The following is a 17877-nucleotide window of genomic DNA, read 5'->3' on the forward strand; positions in this document are numbered from 1 at the left end:
AAGAGAGATTTAAATAATATCAAGAAAAACAGATCATGTTTGTTGCCAGCAGAACAAAATTCTTTAGTGTTGGAAATTTTATCAGCCCTAACTTAAAATTGTATTTATTTTGTTGCTAAGTGTGAATACTGAGGCACTGCTAAGATTTTCTGTAGAGTGAAATCAGATTCCTGATTCTTCCTAATGGTTTCCCTTCTTTGGCTCTTGGCCTGCATCAGTTTATCCTGCTGACAGAGAGTTCTTCACCCCAACTTACACTTAGGATGAAATAAAATGACTTCACAGACCTATCACATGCTCCCTAGTCCAATTCCTTCCTGCCTCAGCTGCTCCAGCTCATGTCTGTTTTTAGCATGCTCTCTGTGATCAAGACAGTCCAGTCTTGATTTTCTTTTTGAAATTGAGATATAATTGGCATATAATATTATGTTAGTTTAAGGTGTACAACATGGTGACTTGATATTTGTATATATTATGAAATGACACCACAATAAGTCTAGTTAACATTCATCACCATAGAGAGTTAATTTTCTTTTTCTTGAGATAATTTTTTAAATCTATTGTTTTATCAATTTTCAAAACAGGTAATATAGCATCATTAACTATAGTCACCATCCTCATGGCTTATTTATTTCATAAAGAGAAGTTTTTACATTTTACCTTCATTTTGCTTGCCATCACCCTTCACTTCTAGCCACCAGAGGTCTCTTTTCTTTATTAGTTAGTTCGCTAGTTTGTCTTTTTCTTAAGATGCCACATGTAAATGAGATACTTGTGTTTCCCTATCTGACTTATGTCACTTAGCATAATGCCCTCAAAGTCCATGCAGTTTATAGCAAATGACAAAATTTTCCTTTTCATGGCTAAAGAGTGTTCCGTTTCCCATTTTATATCTCTCTATATAATTATATACATAACATTCTCTTTATTTGTTCATTTATCAATGGATACAGGTTTCCATATGTTGGCTATTATAAATAATTCTATAGTGAACATGGGGGTGCATAGGTCTTTTTCAAGTCACTGTTTTTATTTGCTTCACATACATACCCAGAAGTAGACTATCTGATCATCTGACAATTCTGCTTTCAATTTTTTGAAGAATCCTCATATATTTAATTTTTTCCTTTCTATAGTTCAGTCCAGTTCAGTCACTCAGTCATGTCCAATTCTTTGTGACCCCATGAACTGTAGCACGCCAGGCCTCCCTGTCCGTCACCAACTCCTGGAGTCCACCCAAACCCATGTCCATTGAGTTGGTGATGCCATCCAACCATCTCATCCTCTGTCGTCCCCTTCTCCTCCTGCCTTCAATCTTTCCCAGCATCAGGGTCTTTTCAAATGAGTCAGCTCTTCGCATCAGGTGGCCAAAGTATTGGAGTTTCAGCTTCAACATCAGTCCTTCCAATGAACACCCAGGACTGATCTCCTTTAGGATGGGCTGATTGGATCTCCTTGCAGCCCATGAGACTCTCAAGAGTCTTCTCCAACACCACAGTTCAAAAGCATCAATTTTTCGGCTCTCCGCTTTCTTTATAGTCCAACTCTCACATCCATACATGACCACTGGAAAAACCATAGCCTTGACTAGACGGACCTTTGTTGGCAAAGTAATGTCTCTGGTTTTTATTATGCTGTCTAGGTTGGTCATAACTTTCCTTCCAAGGAGTAAGCGTCTTTTAATTTCATGGTGCAATCACCATCCGCAGTGATTTGGGAGCCCAGAAAAGCAAAGTCAGCCACTGTTTCCACTGTTTCCCCACCTATCTGCCATGAAGTGATGGGACCGGATGCCATGATCTTAGTTTTCTGAATGTTGAGCTTTAAGCCAACTTTTTCACTATCCTCTTTCACTTTCATCAAGAGGCTCTTTAGTTCTTCTTCACTTTCTGCCATAAGGGTGGTGTCATCTGCATATCTGAGGTTATTGATATTTCTCCTGGCAATCTTGATTCCAGCTTGTGCTTCTTCCAGCCCAGCGTTGCTCATGATGTACTCTGCATATAAGTTAAATAAGCAGGGTGACAATATACAGCCTTGACATACCCTTTTCCTATTTGGAACCAGTCTGTTGTTCCATGTCCAGTTCTAGCTGTTGCTTCCTGACCTGCATACAGGTTTCTCAAGAGGCAGGTCAGGTGGTCTGGTACTCCCATCTCTTGAAGAATTTTCACAGTTTATTGTGACCCACACAGTCGAAGGCTTTGGCATAGTCAATAAAGCAGAAATAGATGTTTTTCTGGAGCTCCCTTGCTTTTTTGATGATCCTGTGGACGTTGGCAATTTGATCTCTGGTTCTTCTGCCTTTTCTAAAACCAGCTTGAACATCTGGAAGTTCCAGGTTCATGTATTGCTGAAGCCTGGCTTGGAGAATTTTGAGCATTACTTTACTAGTGTGTGAGATGAGTGCAATTGTGCGGTAGTTTGAGCATTCTTTGGCATTGCCTTTCTTTGGGATTAGAATGAAAATTGACCTTTTCCAGTCCTGTGGCCACTGCTGCCCCACGTCCAAGGTCAGGGACGGTGGCCAAGAGGAGCTTTCTACAGTAGATACATCAATTATGTTTTCGCCAGTAATACACAAGGGTTCCCTAGTTTAGTCTCAGGACTATTTCTTGAATGTACCAAGAATATTCCCTCATCAGACATTTGTATTTTCTTTCTTCTGAAGTGCAATTTTTACATTACTTGTTCAAGAAGCTTCTCTATCATTCACTGCTGAGTATAAATCTTAACCCTTTAGGAAATTTTTCCTGTTGCCTCAAAGGTAGACTAGTCTTTCCCAATCATTCTTTTCCCATTAGCCATTTTCTGCAAGTGCTTCTTCATAGCATTTTTTTACTTATCATTATATGAAATTATTAATAATTATAATTATTTTTTAAGTTTCCTGCATATTGTCTGATTCTTTCTCTAGGAGATGATCTTCATGAGAACAAGAAGCTTTCCCAGTATGTTCATTGATGTAACCCTTGTGCCTGGCACAGGATGCAGTCACTAAGGGTTTATCAAACAAATATATGGACTTTCAGATATAAAGCCAATAAAGATTAAAATATGTCTACGTTAGTCATATAGACATATAGTTTACATAGTCATATAGTTTTATTTACTAAATTAATGTGTGCATGTGTATGTGTGTGTTTTAGGCCACATTTAAGCATGAATTCTGGAGTGGAGATTCTGTAACAATTACATATGACAAATTGTGCTGGTAAAACAAGGTGGGATGACAGTCTGACACCACTCCACAAGGGGAAATTGGTATGAATTATCGCCAGTTATAAACCAATTAAAATAGCAGTTGTTTCTGTCAACGAGAAAAATACATAGCCATTCCTAAGTTTAGCCCTCCAAAGATTAACATTTTTTTTGTTAAATCTAGAGGAAAAGAACTAAAATTAAATGCTATGTTGTAACAGTCAAGAAGTATTTAGTACATTATTGTTTGTGTTAGAAAGTATAAGAATGCCCCTTTCTGTTCTGTAGCTCAGATGATATCTCTTTACTGGATTAGAAATCTTATAGTATTACTAAGACAGCTAGATAATCAGGCCCAGAAAACACACAAGAGCAAGGAGGCTGACAGCAGCCTGTGTCATCACAAGGAAACACTGCTGCGAGATGTCCCTGCTGCCACGAGGGAAGCTGCTGCGGCTCCACCTCCTGCATCCTCAGGTCACTGGTCCCCATCTGAAATCTGAGTCTAGTGCATCTGATCTGACTGGGCATGTTGAACTGAAGTGCCCCGAGCAACCTCTTTGAAAGGCAGGCTGGGAAAGCAAATATACGTCCCTTTTGTGTCTATAAGTCTCTAAGAGTAGGGCATTTCCCAAACGTGGGAGTGCAATTTATATATTGGACAGCCCCCTCCCTCCTCAAAAAAAATATTAATTTTTATCTTTATTCCCACTTCACTCTAAGATTCAGGGATTTCCCTGTCTTAGTTACCCTAGTGGTCAGGGCAGTGCCTGTCTCTTGGGGAACCAAAGTGGATTTATACTGGAAGTAAGGCATAGGGCTTTAAGAAAAGAAATTAGGTAAAATTTAAAAGAAACATACTAAAAAGTTAATTTTACAGAGGATTTATATGTAAGAGATTGTCACAAGAGAAAAAATAAGGTAGAAGGACATAAGAAGAATGTGATCTTGAAATGATAGCTGAGGTTTAAGACAGGTAAGGAATTTTAAAAATTTATTGAAATACAGTTAAGTTAAAATGTTATATTTATTATATATATATATACATATATATATATATATATATCTCCATTCTTTTCCATTTTGGTTTATTACAGGATATTAAATATGCTGGACTCTGTAGTAGAACATTGTTATTTATTCATTCTCTACATAATTTGCATCTCCTAATCTCAAACTCCCAATCCTTCCCTCTCCCAGAATCCCTCCCCTTCAGTAACCATAGGTAAAGATTTTATATATTTTGTTTTGTTTTAATTGAAATTGAGAAATAATTGAAATATAATAAAATGCACTTATCTTAAGTGTTTGATCTCTTTGCTTGATCTGATCTGACAGCAAACAGATCAAACAAGTCAGTCCTAAAGGAAATCAACCCTGAATACTCGTTGGAAGGACTGATGCTGAAGCTGAAGCTCCAATACTTTGGCCACCTGAGACAAAGAGCCGACTCATTGGAAAAGACCCTGATGCTGGGAAAGACTGAAGGCAGAAGGAGAAGAGGGGATCAGAGGATGAGATGGTTGGATAGCATCACAGATGCAATGGACACACACATGGGCAAGTTCCAGGAGATGGTGAGGGACAGGGAAGCCTGGCATGCTACAGTCTGTGGAGTCACAAAGAGTCGGACATGACTTGGCAACTTAACAACAGGATCTTAAGTATTTAGCTTGATGAATTTGACAGTTATACATTCCTCTGTTATATCACATAAAACAAGATGAGTGATGCTTTTAAAGTGCTGCACTCAATATGGCAGCAAATTCGGAAAACTCAGCAGTAGCCACAGGACTGGATAATTTCAGTTTCATTCCAATCCCAAAGAAGGGCAATGTCAAAGAATGTTCCAACTTCTGTCCAGTTGTGTTCATTTCACATTCTAGTAGGTTATGCTTCAAGCTAGGCTTCAGCGGTGTGAGAAATAACAACTTCCAGATGTAAAAGCTGAGTTTAGAAAAGGCAGAGGACAAAGAGATCTTATTTCTAGCATTCACTGATCATAAAGATTCCAAGGGGATTTCAGAAAAGCATCTACTTCTACTTCATTGACTCAACTAAAGCCTTTAGCTGTATATAACAACAAACTGTGGAAAATTCTTAAAGAGATAGTAATACCAGACCACCTTGCCTGTTGCCTGAGTAACTTATATGCAGGTAAAGAGGTTCGTGACATTGTACAGGAGACAGGAATCAAGACCATCCTGAAGAAAAAGAAATGTAAAAAAAGCAAAATGGCTGTGTGAGGAGGCCTTACATATAGCTGAGAAAAGAAGAGAAATGTAAAGTAAAGAAGAAAAGGAAAGATATACCCATTTGAATGCAGAGTTCCAAAGAATAGCAAGGAGAGATAAGACTTCCTCAGTGATCAGTACAAAGAAATAGAGGAAAACAATAGAATGGGAAAGACTAGAGATCTCTTCAAGAAGATTAGAGATGTCAAGGAAACATTTCATGCAAAGATGGGCTCAATAAAGGACAGAAATGGTATGGACCTAAAAGAAGCAGAAGATATTAAGAGGTGGCAAGAATACACAGAAGAACTATACAAAAAAGATCATCATGACCCAGATAATCATGATGCTGTGATCACTCACCTAGAGGCAGACATCCTGGAATGTGAAGTTAAGTGGGCCTTAGGAAGCATCACTACAAACAAAGCTAGTGGAGGTGATGGAATTCCAGTTGAGCTATTTCAATTCCTAAAAGATGATGCTGTGAAAGTGCTGTACTCAATATGCCAGCAAATTTGGAAGAATAGCAGTAGCCACAGGACTGGAAAAGGTCAGTTTTCATTCCAATCCCAAAGAAAGGTAATGCCAAAGAATGCTCAAAATACCTCTCAATTGCACTCATCTCACATGCTAGTAAAGTAATGCTCAAAATTCTCCAAGCCTAGCTTCAACAATATGTGAACCGTGAACTTCCAGATGTTCAAGCTGGTTTTAGAAAAGAGGAACCAGAGATCAAATTGTCGACATCCATTGGATCATTGCAAAAGCAAGAGAGTTCCAGAAAAACATCTGTATCAGCATTATTGACTATGCCAAAGGCTTTGACTGTGTGGATCACAATAAACTGTGGAAAAATCTGAAAGAGATGGGGATACCAGCCACCTGACCTGCCTCTTGAGAAATCTGTATGCAGTCAGAAAGCAACAGTTAGAACTGGACATGGGATAGCAGTCTGGTTCTAAATCGGGAGAGGAATACATCAAGGGTTATTCAGCTTACATGCAGAGTACATCATGAGAAATGCTGGGCTGAATGAAACCCAAGCTGAAATCAAGATTGCCGGGAGAAATATCAATAACCTCAGATATGCAGATGACACCACCCTTATGGCAGAAAGTGAAAAGGAACTAAAGAGCCTCTTGATGAAAGTGAAAAAGGAGAGTGAAAAAGTTGGCTTAAAGCTCAACATCAGAAAACTAAGATCATGGCATCTGGTCCCATCACTTCATGTGAAATAGATGGGAAAACAGTGGCTGACTTTATTTTTTTGGTCTCCAAAATCACTGCAGATGGTGACTGCAGCCATGAAATTAAAAGATGCTTACTCCTTGGAAGAAAAGTTATGACCAACACAGACACCATATTAAAAAGCAGAGACATTACTTTGCCAACAAAGGTCCATCTAGTCAAGGCTATTGTTTTTCCAGTAGTCATGTATGGATATAAGAGTTGGACTATTAAGAAATCTAAGCACCACAGAATCAATACATTTGAACTGTGGTGTTGGAGAAGACTCTTGAGAGTCCTTTGAACTACAAGGAGATCCAACCAGTCCATCCTAATGGAAGTCAGTCCTGAATTTTCATTGGAAGGATTGATGTTGAAGCTGAAACTCCAGTACTTTGGCCACCTGAGGCAAAGAACTGACTCTTTGAAAATATCCTGATGCTGGGAAAGATTGAAGGTGGGAGGAAAAGGGCACGACGGAGAATGAGATGGCTGGATGGCATCACTGACTCAATGGACATAAGTTTGGGTAAACTCCAGGAATTTATGATGGACAGGGAGGCCTGGCATACTGCAGTCCATGGGGTTGCAAAGAGTTGGACATGACTGAGTGACTGAACTGAACTGAACTGAAAGAAGCAACAATTAGAACTGAACATGGAACAGCAGATTGGTTCAAAATTGGGAAAGGAGTACAACAAGCCTGTATATTTTTGCTCTGCTTATTTAACTTCTCTGTAGAATATATCATGTGAAATATTGGACTGGATGGAATTAAAATTGCCAGGAGAAATATCAACAACCTCAGATATCATATATTACTATCTAATGGCAGAAATCGAGGAGGACCTAAAGAATCTCTTGATGAGGATGAAAGAGGAGAATGAAACAGCTGGTTTGAAACTCAACATTAAAAAACTAAAATCATGGCATGTGGTCCCCTCACTTCATGGCAAATAGAAGGGGAAACTATAAGCAGTGACAGACTATTTTCTTTTGCTCCAAAATCACTGCAGATAGTGCCTGAAGCCATGAAATTAATAGATGCTTACTCCTTGGAAGGTAAGCAATGACAAAGCTAGACATCAGAGACATCACTTTGCAGATGAAAATCCATACAGTCAAAGCTGTTTTTTCCAGTAGTCATGTACAGATGTGACAGTTGGACTATAAAAAAGGCTAAATGCCACAGAATTGATATTTTTGAATCATGGTGCTGGAGAAGTCCCTTGGACTGCAAGAAGATCAAGCCAGTCAATCCTAAAGGAAATCAACCCTGAAATGCATTTAAAGGGCTGATGCTGAAGCTGAAGCTCTAATACTTTGGCCACCTGATACGAAGAGCTGACTCGCTAGAAAAGGCCCTGATTCTGGAAAAGACTGAATTCAAAAGGAGAAGGGGTGCCAGAGGAAGAGGTGGTTAGAGAGCATCCCCAACTTGATGGACATGAACTTGACCAGACTTCAGGAGACAGTGAAGGACATGGAACCTGGCATGCTGTGTCCGTGGGATCGCAAAAAGTTGGACACGGCTTATCAACTGAACAGCAACACCCCAGAGAATGTCCTGATGCCTCTTTCTGGTTTTCTCACCCCATCTCCCCACCTGATGAACTGCTTTATTCTCACTAATATTTCTAATTGCAAATTTTATCTGTTCTTAGACTTCATGTAACTGGAACAATAAAGTGTGTACTCTTTCCGTCCGTATTCTTTAACTCTGTATAATATTTTGTGGATTCAGTCATGACGCTCTGTCTATCATTAGTTTGTTCTTTATTGATGTATAGTAATTCTTTTATTTTAATAAGCCATAATTTATTTATTCTCCTATTGATATTCTTTGAGTTGTTTCTATTTTTGGACTTCTGTGAATAAGATTGTTATAAACCTGCTTATACAGCCTTTTCTTTCTTTGTGTATATATGTTTCCATGTATCTAGCAAGGGTAGATATATGTTTAACTTTACAAGAAATTGCCAAATATTTTTCTAAATAGTTGAACTCCCACCAATAGTAGGCAGAGGTTCATTTGTTCCACACTTTTACCAACATTAGTGTGGCTAGTCTTTTGTAGTGTGAGTTGCAGTGATTCTAGTGGGTATGAAATGCTATCTCAATATTATTTTGATTTTTACTTCCCTAATTATAAACAATGTTGACAGCTTTTCTCATATCTATTAGCTTTTTATATATCTATAATAAAGTATAATAATACTTTATAATAAGTTTTGTGTTTTGCCATTTTAGTATGATATTTATTATTTGACTGAGTAGCAGAAATGCTTTATGTATTTATGAGTCATATGCATTTATATTTCCTAGTTTGTGGCTATCTTATTAATTTTCTTAATATTGTATTTTGGTAGACACAGATTTTCAATTTTGATAAAGTTTAGTTTACCATCTTTTTTCTTTTATAATTAGTGGCTTTTGGGTCCTATCCAAAGAATCTTTGCTTTCCACAAGATCACATAGATATCTGATATTTTGTTCCAGAGTCTCTTTGGTTTGAATGAGATAGGGATTGAGGATTTTTTTTTAGTACTGATATGTAGTTGTTTTAGTATCATTAGACGCTCCTTTCCTCATGAATGACTGGCAGTTTGGTTGAAATGAATGTTTGAATTTCATTATGAACAAATATAAATTTGATTATAGTCTGATTAGAAACATGTAGTCTAAAAAGGATGTTCAAGCTAATTAATTTCTTCCCAATTTATATGTACTTATTTTAGGAGAGATCAGAGTGGCCTTCGTCCTTTATAACAACTTGGGTCCTTATTTGTCCACGGAGAATGCCAGCATGAAGTTAGGAACAGAGGCCATGTCCACCAATCATTCCGTTATCGTCAATTCTCCAGTTATCACAGCAGCCATAAACAAAGAGTTCAGTAATAAGGTTTACTTGGCTGATCCTGTGGTGTTCACTGTTAAACACATCAAGGTAAGAAAATGTTTATCCATATTATATTTGTTGTAAGTATGAAGTGTATTAATTTCCTATCATTGGTCCTATTATTTGACATATAGAAATTCATTTTCTATAAAATAGTGACTTTTTTCCACCAAAGTGAGGGAGGAGAGTAATTCTTGTATATGTATATCAATTCAGTTCAGTTCAGTTGCTCAGTCATGTCTGACTCTTTGCGACCCGATGGACTGCAGCATGCCAGGCTTCTCTGTCGATGCATCACCAGCTCCCGGAGCTTCCTCAAACTCATGCCCATTGAATCAGTGATTCCATCCAACCATTTCATCCACTGTTGCCCCCTTCTTTTCCTTCCCTCAATCATTGCTAGCATTAGGGTATTTTCCATTGAGTCAGTTCTTTGAATCAGGTGGCCAAAGTATTGGAGCTTCAGCTTCACCGTCAGTCCTTCCAATGAATATTCAGGACTGATTTCCATTAGCATTGACTAGTTTGATCTCCATGCAGCCCAAGGGACTCTCAAGAATCTCTCTAACATCACAGTTCAAAAGTAGCAATTAAGTAAAAGTATTTATAGATGGATTTATAAATGCTTCTCTGTAATTAAAAAGAACTAGCAATATGTTCAGTGGAACTGGGCATAGCTACACTCTGACATTACAAGTAATTATGTCCTTTGTGTGTAGATATAACTTTATGCATATGCAAAGATTGTAGTGTAAATTGAACAAAAAATTTTAAAAACTGTTCTCTCAGAGAGGCTTTCCTGGTGGCTCAGATGGTGTAAAATCTGCCTGCCATGCAGGATTCCCAAGTTTGATCCTGGGGTTGAGAAGATCCCCTGTAGAAGGGAATGGCAACCTATAGCTCTTAAAATACTAAGTATCTTTGCCTGGAGAATTTCATGGACAGAGAAGTCTGGTGGGCTCCAGTCCATGGTGTCACAGACCATGGTGTCGCAGAGAGTCAAACAAGACTGACCAATTTTCACTTTCACTTTCTTTCATTTTCACTTTTATCATCTCAGAAGTTTATTATATACAGCAATTCTTTGCTTTGTAGATTATATTAATTGACGTGATTCTGAGATAATACTAGTATCCCTTCAATATTATTTTTAAATGAGTTTACCTCTAATCAAAGGGAGTAAATAACATATATTCATATATTCAAATTTATTGAGAATTGATAAGCCCCACTTAATATGAAAACATTGGTAGACACCTCCAGAAATATTGGAACATAGGATGAAGTTTTGTTAGATGTAAATAAAATGCCTACTTAATTTGCGTGATCATAAAGTACTTACTGGCTTTATTGATTTTTGTTTTCTGTAGCAATCTGAGGAAAACTTCAATCCTAACTGTTCATTTTGGAGCTATTCCAAACGCACAATGACAGGTTACTGGTCAACCCAAGGCTGTCGGCTCCTGACGACAAATAAGACACATACTACATGCTCTTGTAACCACCTAACCAATTTTGCAGTACTGATGGCACATGTGGAAGTTAAGGTAAGATATATAGCATGCGGTGAAATTCCTTAGCATACAGTTAAGACATTAACTATAAAAAGTCTTACCTCTGCACCTATCTTGGAGAGTATTCTAACTTTTGTAGTAATTCTATTCAAGAACTCTCTGATGTTCAACCCATACCCTAGTGAATGATTCAAAGAACTCTTTTTTTTTCCTACTATCAATATAGTCCGTAATATTGAAATCTGGTATGAAATAAAATTTTGCTGATAAAATTCCCCCTGTTATTCCCTCCTTTTATTTTGTATGAATGAATGTCATACCATATCCTCATGACCTGGGCAAGATAGGACCTCAGCACTACAGGTCAGGGTGACGGAGTTAGGCAGCTAGAATCTGTTAGGCTGAAGACTAAGGAGCCATGCACGAGATCAAATACTCTCAAAATGAGTATTGGGAAAATAGCCATTAAACACATTGTAATAATAATGGTTCTGCCCATTCAGAAGACACAATTCTAAGGAAAAAATTCGGGTAATAGATTGTTTCCAAAATCATAAACATGGCTAACTTGGATGCATCAGTCTCTCTAGGTGACTGGTTGTCATAGAAGGCAGGATGAGTATTTAGATTTTAGATATAGTTAGGATGTAAAAATACAAAGGGATTATTAACTTGGCTATAGATTGATAGATGAGTTTGTAACAAGAAATTATGATTGTGAATTCTCTTCTCATCTTCCTGATGTCAATAAAAATAGAGGAAGTATCATTGTCCAATACATCTTAAAACATAAAAACCATGACAAAGATTTTATCTACCTGATATCATCGATCCAATAATTTTACCCAAAATTGTCTATGGCTCTGTTGAAGTTAAAAATGATGAAGGTATCTTAGAGGAAAACCAAATCCAAGCCCACTCAGCACCTAATAAATTACCTTAGCTGTGTCAACACAGTCAAATTTGGTCTTTTAAGGACTACAAATGGTATTTTGTCAGAACTTCACAAATTGATCAAGCTAAGCAAGATTGGCTACACTAACAAATATTGGATTTAAACCTGGAATGTGTTTGTATGACTCTAGGATCCTCTCTTTTCAGCTTAGGGTATAAATTCAAACACAGGAAAATGGATCATATTTCAAGTCACAAGAAAATACAATTTTTTGCTCAGTTCATTGCAATAACAATCTCTACTCAGTCCATTACACAAGAATCTTGACTGTGACCATTATTGTGTGTCAAAAAGAGATAAAATAGATGGAAATCAGTATTTTCCTTCAGCAGTCAGTAACAAAGTATGCCCTGGATTTCTTATATCACAATCTCTTGCAGCTATGAGAGTCATTCTCATCTTGATCATGCAACATTAATTTGACACTTGAAAAATGAGAAGCAAACAGAATGATCATCCCTGAAAGTCCGAGAGGAAACACAGCAACCGAACTTACATTAGACTAATGTCTAGAAATGAAGGCTAGTGCATTCAGGCACAGTGAGATATGCAATAGCCAGTTAGAATAGATATTTACATTGTCTAGTTATCAGTTTCTAATTCCACAGCAAAATCTATAAAGAAAACAAAATTACATTGGAGAATTTTGCTTGATGAGCTTGGAAAGAGCAAGAAGAATTAGCTGAGTCTAGATGCTGTTGCTATTAATCTGTGGTGCCCTGATGTATCTTCACTCCAGGGCTCTACCAATGTACTGAGTTGCTCTTTTCTATCATCTGTGTTATCCTTGCAATTCATTCAGTACTTCCTTCTTTCTTTTAAAGACTTTTTCAAGCACCTAAGTAAAGATATTGATGTGTTACACAATGAAAGTGAAAGTGAAGTTGCTCAGTTGTGTCCAATTCTTTGCGACTCCATGGACTGTAGCCCACCAGGCTCCTCCGTCCATGGGATTTTCCAGGCAAGAGTACTGGAATGGGTTGCCATTTCCTTCTCCAGGAGATCTTCTTGACCCAGGGATTGAACCCGGGTCTCCTGCATTGTAGGCAGACGCTTTACCATCTGAGCCACCCGGGAAGACTCAGGTTCTCAATAAATGTAGCTCTCTCCTTCTGATCTGCCAGAGATACCGCAAGATTCTAGCATTCCAGTGGAACTTAGGTCATTCATGATGCTTACATTTTTAAGGGGATGGGAAGGGCAGAGAAATGAAGCTTCAGTCATAATTGTGATAAGCCTTATAATTGATACCTACACTGTGAGTTAGGACACAGGAGGGGTTCATCTAAGGCAGGACTGCTCAGAGAGGGCTTATCAAAAAAGTGACCTGTGCTGAAGAACAGGTAGGATGAATTTGGTAAGGTAACCTGTGTAAAATTTGCATCAGCCACATTCTTGGAACACTTTGCCTTGGGTACACTTTTCTCTCTTGTCTCTTTCCTCCCTCGGCAACTGGTCCTTTTGAGCTTCCTTCGCTGGTGCCTCCCCATCTCCACAGCCTCTTGTTGTTGCCCTGGCCAGGAGGGTAATCCTATCTCTACTCCAGGCACTATCCATTTCTCTGTAGTTGATCTCGTATGGTGGTATGCTGTAACCATCATCCCATGATCCCCAGATTCTATCTCCATTTCTTAACTCCACACTCCTAGATTCAATAGTTAACTTGATAAATCCATCTAGACTTCTAATCAGGGTCACAATTCCAGAACAACACTTGTGGTGTTTTCCTATCAGTCTTTTCTTTCTTAGTAAATGGTTACTCTGTCCTTCCAAAAGCTCTGGAATAACCCATCTCCACGAAATGCTGTGGAAGGTAAGAGAAAGGAGGTCACTGGCCTCAGCCAATTTACAGTTTATCAAGGGAGAGAAGTGTTAAGACTGACTTTTGAAGGAAAGGGATGCACTAAAGTGACAAGAGGTCTTCCCAGGCGGTGCTAATGGTAAAGAACCCACCTGCCAGTGCAGGAGACATAAGAACCATGGGTTCGATTCCTGGGTTGGGAAGATCACCTGGAGGAAGGCATGGTAACCCACTCCAATATTCTTGCCTGGAGAATCCCAAGGTCTGAGGAGTCCATAAGGTTGCAAAGAGTCAGACACAACTGAAGTGACTTAGCGCGCACACACATGAAGTGACAATATTACTGAAAACCTACCTCTGTGCACCAGTACCAAACTGAATCTCAGATGCAGAATTTTGGGTGATTTAGGAAAGAACATTGCTTTACCAAGTAAAGGGGGCCACTGCAGGCTAATGCCCTCAAAACTGTGCATCCCCATCTGGGGGGCTGTTGTGAGGAGTCTTATGTTTAGAGTTTGGGGGCAGGGTTGCTGATAAGGATGAGGGTGCATGCAGGGCCCACATTCCTTCAATCCAGAGGTCATCTGGCATCAGGTGGTCTTTGGATGAGCTTCTGTGGTTTTTGAGGTTCTTCTGTGACCTTCTGTCTGCAATGAAGGAGGCTTCGTTAAGTTAACAACTTCCATTTGGTGGGGGTTTTGGTTCTGTACAGAACTCAAAGACATTACTATGTATATGCCTTAAGGAAGAACCAGAACCCTTTCCCAAGGCTGCACTATTATTTCTTGACTGCTCCTTCCTTGTCTCTTCATCTCCTCCCTTTTCTCATTAGCAACTGTTTGAATCTGTCCTTTGGAACTCAAGGAAGATCGTGGAGGCTGAATGAAGCCTGTTTCGTATGAGAAATGGGGGACATGGAAAGGCTTTTTTGCCTGGGAGCCCCAAAGGGTCCTGTGCAGCTCTACACAGCTGATTAACTACTTTTGAGTTTTCTCTGCGTCTCTTATCTATGGAAGCATTTGATTTTCTTCTCTTTTAGATACAAAAGTAACCATGATGAAAGTTTATATAATACAGTTTTATACCAAACTGTGGTAGTATATATGGCATTTTTTAAAACTTTTCATTATTGGAATCATGTGCAGATTTGTCTGCTGTTCAGTAAAATGTTGAATACACTAAATTCAAATGTCTGTCTCTTCTCCTACTAGTAATTCTCTTTGTGAACAATCTGTATGGGAAGAGTATTTTAGTTTGCAGGATCATAAGTTTCAAACTAATTGACTAACATTTCTACTGTGGTTTTTGAGAACACAGTAACAAATGCTTTAGAAATCATCGATAGCTTTTTCCTCTACTGAAATGATAATTCTTTGGGAGAGAATTTAAAAAGTCCCCCTGATCATTCCTGTCAGTTCAACTTGATGTCAATTTTTATTATGTTTAAAAGGCTTCATTTTCCTTAGTTTGATGCTTGCATCTCTCTTTCCCCCCCTCTTTTCTTTTTAGCTTAGTATATCCTATTGCTTTTACCCCAACATTACCCCAGTCCAAGTATAGGTATTATTTTGCTGTTTAAATACATTGTATTTCTTTTTAAATTTAGTATTGATTTAAAACAATTTGAACAATCTCAAACAATTTTGAAATTTTTAACTTCATACCATGGATTCTGTGTGTCAGATATTTTATAACTAGACTTTGTAGGTTAGAAGGAAATATACTGTAGGGTTCTACAGTGGGGCATGAAGAAAAGTACTTGCTTTTCAAAAAGAGTAATTTTATTTTTTTTTTTTTTTTCAAAAAGAGTAATTTTATTTTTAAAGTCCAAAAGAAAAGTTAAGAGTGTAAGAGATGATTTTATTAGTGAAAAATAGAATGTTTAATGTATGTTGATAAAGTTTGTACACTTTCATTCCCAGTTGTTTTATTCTCATTTTATATATTGTCATCTGTTCTATAATGGGTTTGAGGTGGACGTGTGGATGGTGACTGCAGCCATGAAAATAAAAGACGCTTCCTCCTTGGAAGAATAGCTCTGACAAACCTAGACAGTGTATTAAAAATCAGAAACATCACTTTGCTGACAAAGGTCCCTCTAGTCATAGCTGTGATTTTCTTCCAGTAGTCATGAGTATATGTGAAAGTTAGACCATACAGAAGGCTGAGCACTGAAGAATTGATGCTTTTGAACTGTGGTGTTGGAGAAGACTCTTGAGAGTCCCTTGGACAGCAAGATCAAACCAATCATTCCTAAAGGAAATCAGTCCTGAATGTTCATTGGGAGGACTGATGCTGAAGCTGAAGCTCCAGTACTTTGGTCATCTGATGCGAAGAGCTGACTCATTGGAAAAGGCCATGATGCTGGGAAAGATTGAGGACAAGAGGAGAAGGGGATGGCAGAGGATGAGATGGTCGGATGGCATCACTGACTCGATGGACATGAGTTTGAGCATACTCAGGGAGATAGTGAAGGACTGAGAAGCCTGGTGTGCTTCAGTTCATGGGATCACAAAGAGTCAGACATGACTTAGAGACTGAATAACAAAAGTATATAATACTTTAATTGATGTATTTATTCAGAAGGAAAAAAAAAACGTAACTCACAAATTGAATACCCTCCAAATATGTAAAATTCTATGAAAACAAAATGGTTTAAAAAATGTAAAATTTTATTATATAATCTTATGTACTAACTCTATCAAAATCTTTGACAATCTCTTAGAACCAAGAACTTTTATTGGATTTTCTTATCAAACAATTTCATAGTAATATGTTTCCTTCATAGGTTTACTAAAATCTGAAATTATTTATTTGCTAGTATGCTGATTTATTGTCTGCCTCCTCTGCCAGACCCTAAGATCAGAATTATGAACAGAAGCCTGAAAGAAATGGGAATCAGTCTTACAGATCATCTGGGGCAAGACTCTTCCAGGCAGAAGGAACAAGAACAAAATCCTGAACTGGGGGTAATTCTGATGTGAACTGCAAGAACAGTGTAGTTGGAGTGGAAAAAAAATTTTTTTGATACTTATTTTCTCCACTCTTTATAGAACTTTAATAGAAAAAGATGAAACAGTGGTAAACACTCACATACTCCTTATTCGGAATTACATTTAAATCTTTGACACATTTGACTTTTACTTTTCTGTGTATGGGTATAACATATATATTGTATTATTTGACTCCTTGAAAGTAAATTGCTAATTATATAATATTTGATTCCTAAATCTTGCAGCAAATGTGTTTCAGGAAAAGTCCCTACCATTAAGACACACAAGAAATTTAACTTTGACTCAGTATTATCACCTACTGTATAATTCATATACAGGTGTTCTAATTGTCCTGATAAATTCCTTTATAGCCATTGTGTTTTCACTTAGGACCTACTCAAATATCACACATTACCCTTAGTTGTGACATTTCTTTGCTCTTCTTTAGAAGTAACTCTACCTATTTTTGTCTTTCATGAAAATGACATGTTGCAGAGTTCAGGTTATTTGTCCTATAGAATGTTTCACAATCTCAATCCTTCTGATTATTTCCTCATAATTAGATCCAGGTTAAATTTTGGGGGCAAAATAATACCTTGTAGGAGATGCTGTATCCTTCCCATTGTGTAGCTCACACAGTAAAGAATCTGCCTGCAATGCAGGAGACCTGAGTTCAGTCTCTGGGTGGAGAAGATCTCTTGGAGAAGGGCATGGCAACTCACTCCAGTATTCTTGCCTGGAGAATCCCATGGACAGAGGAGCCTGATGGGCTACAGTCGTGGGGCTGCAGAGAGTCAGGCGCAACTGAGCGACTGACACTTTCACTCCCACTGCAGAAGAAAGCCACTTATAAGAGTCACTAAGTTTGATCACCTTGTTAAAGTTACATTGTACAGGAACATTTAAGTTTTTAACTAAGAGAAATGTAGATGAAAAGTTAGTTTTATCAATCTCAATTTATTTCATTGTAGTCACTTTTCCCCACCCTTCATTTGTTCCTCAAATATATAAGTACTGTCTTTGGGACAGACAAAATTTCTGATCTAATTAGTA

The 17877-nt window shown here is 37.9% G+C and overlaps 1 protein-coding gene across 14 annotated transcripts in view; it reads left to right on the top strand.

Annotated features, from left to right (window-relative positions):
- Window positions 1-17877, top strand: part of ADGRL3 (adhesion G protein-coupled receptor L3) — a 709244-nt gene that overhangs the window by 568671 nt on the left and 122696 nt on the right. For all 14 annotated transcript variants that reach the window (XM_043447764.1, XM_043447769.1, XM_043447767.1 and 11 more), the window contains 2 exons: window positions 9401-9609; window positions 10932-11108. In XM_043447764.1, coding sequence (XP_043303699.1) covers window positions 9401-9609; window positions 10932-11108 — 386 coding nt within the window. The remainder of the gene's footprint in view (window positions 1-9400; window positions 9610-10931; window positions 11109-17877) is intronic.

This window comes from Cervus canadensis, chromosome 26 (genome assembly GCF_019320065.1).
Source record: "Cervus canadensis isolate Bull #8, Minnesota chromosome 26, ASM1932006v1, whole genome shotgun sequence".
Classification (NCBI taxonomy): Eukaryota; Metazoa; Chordata; class Mammalia; order Artiodactyla; family Cervidae; genus Cervus; species Cervus canadensis.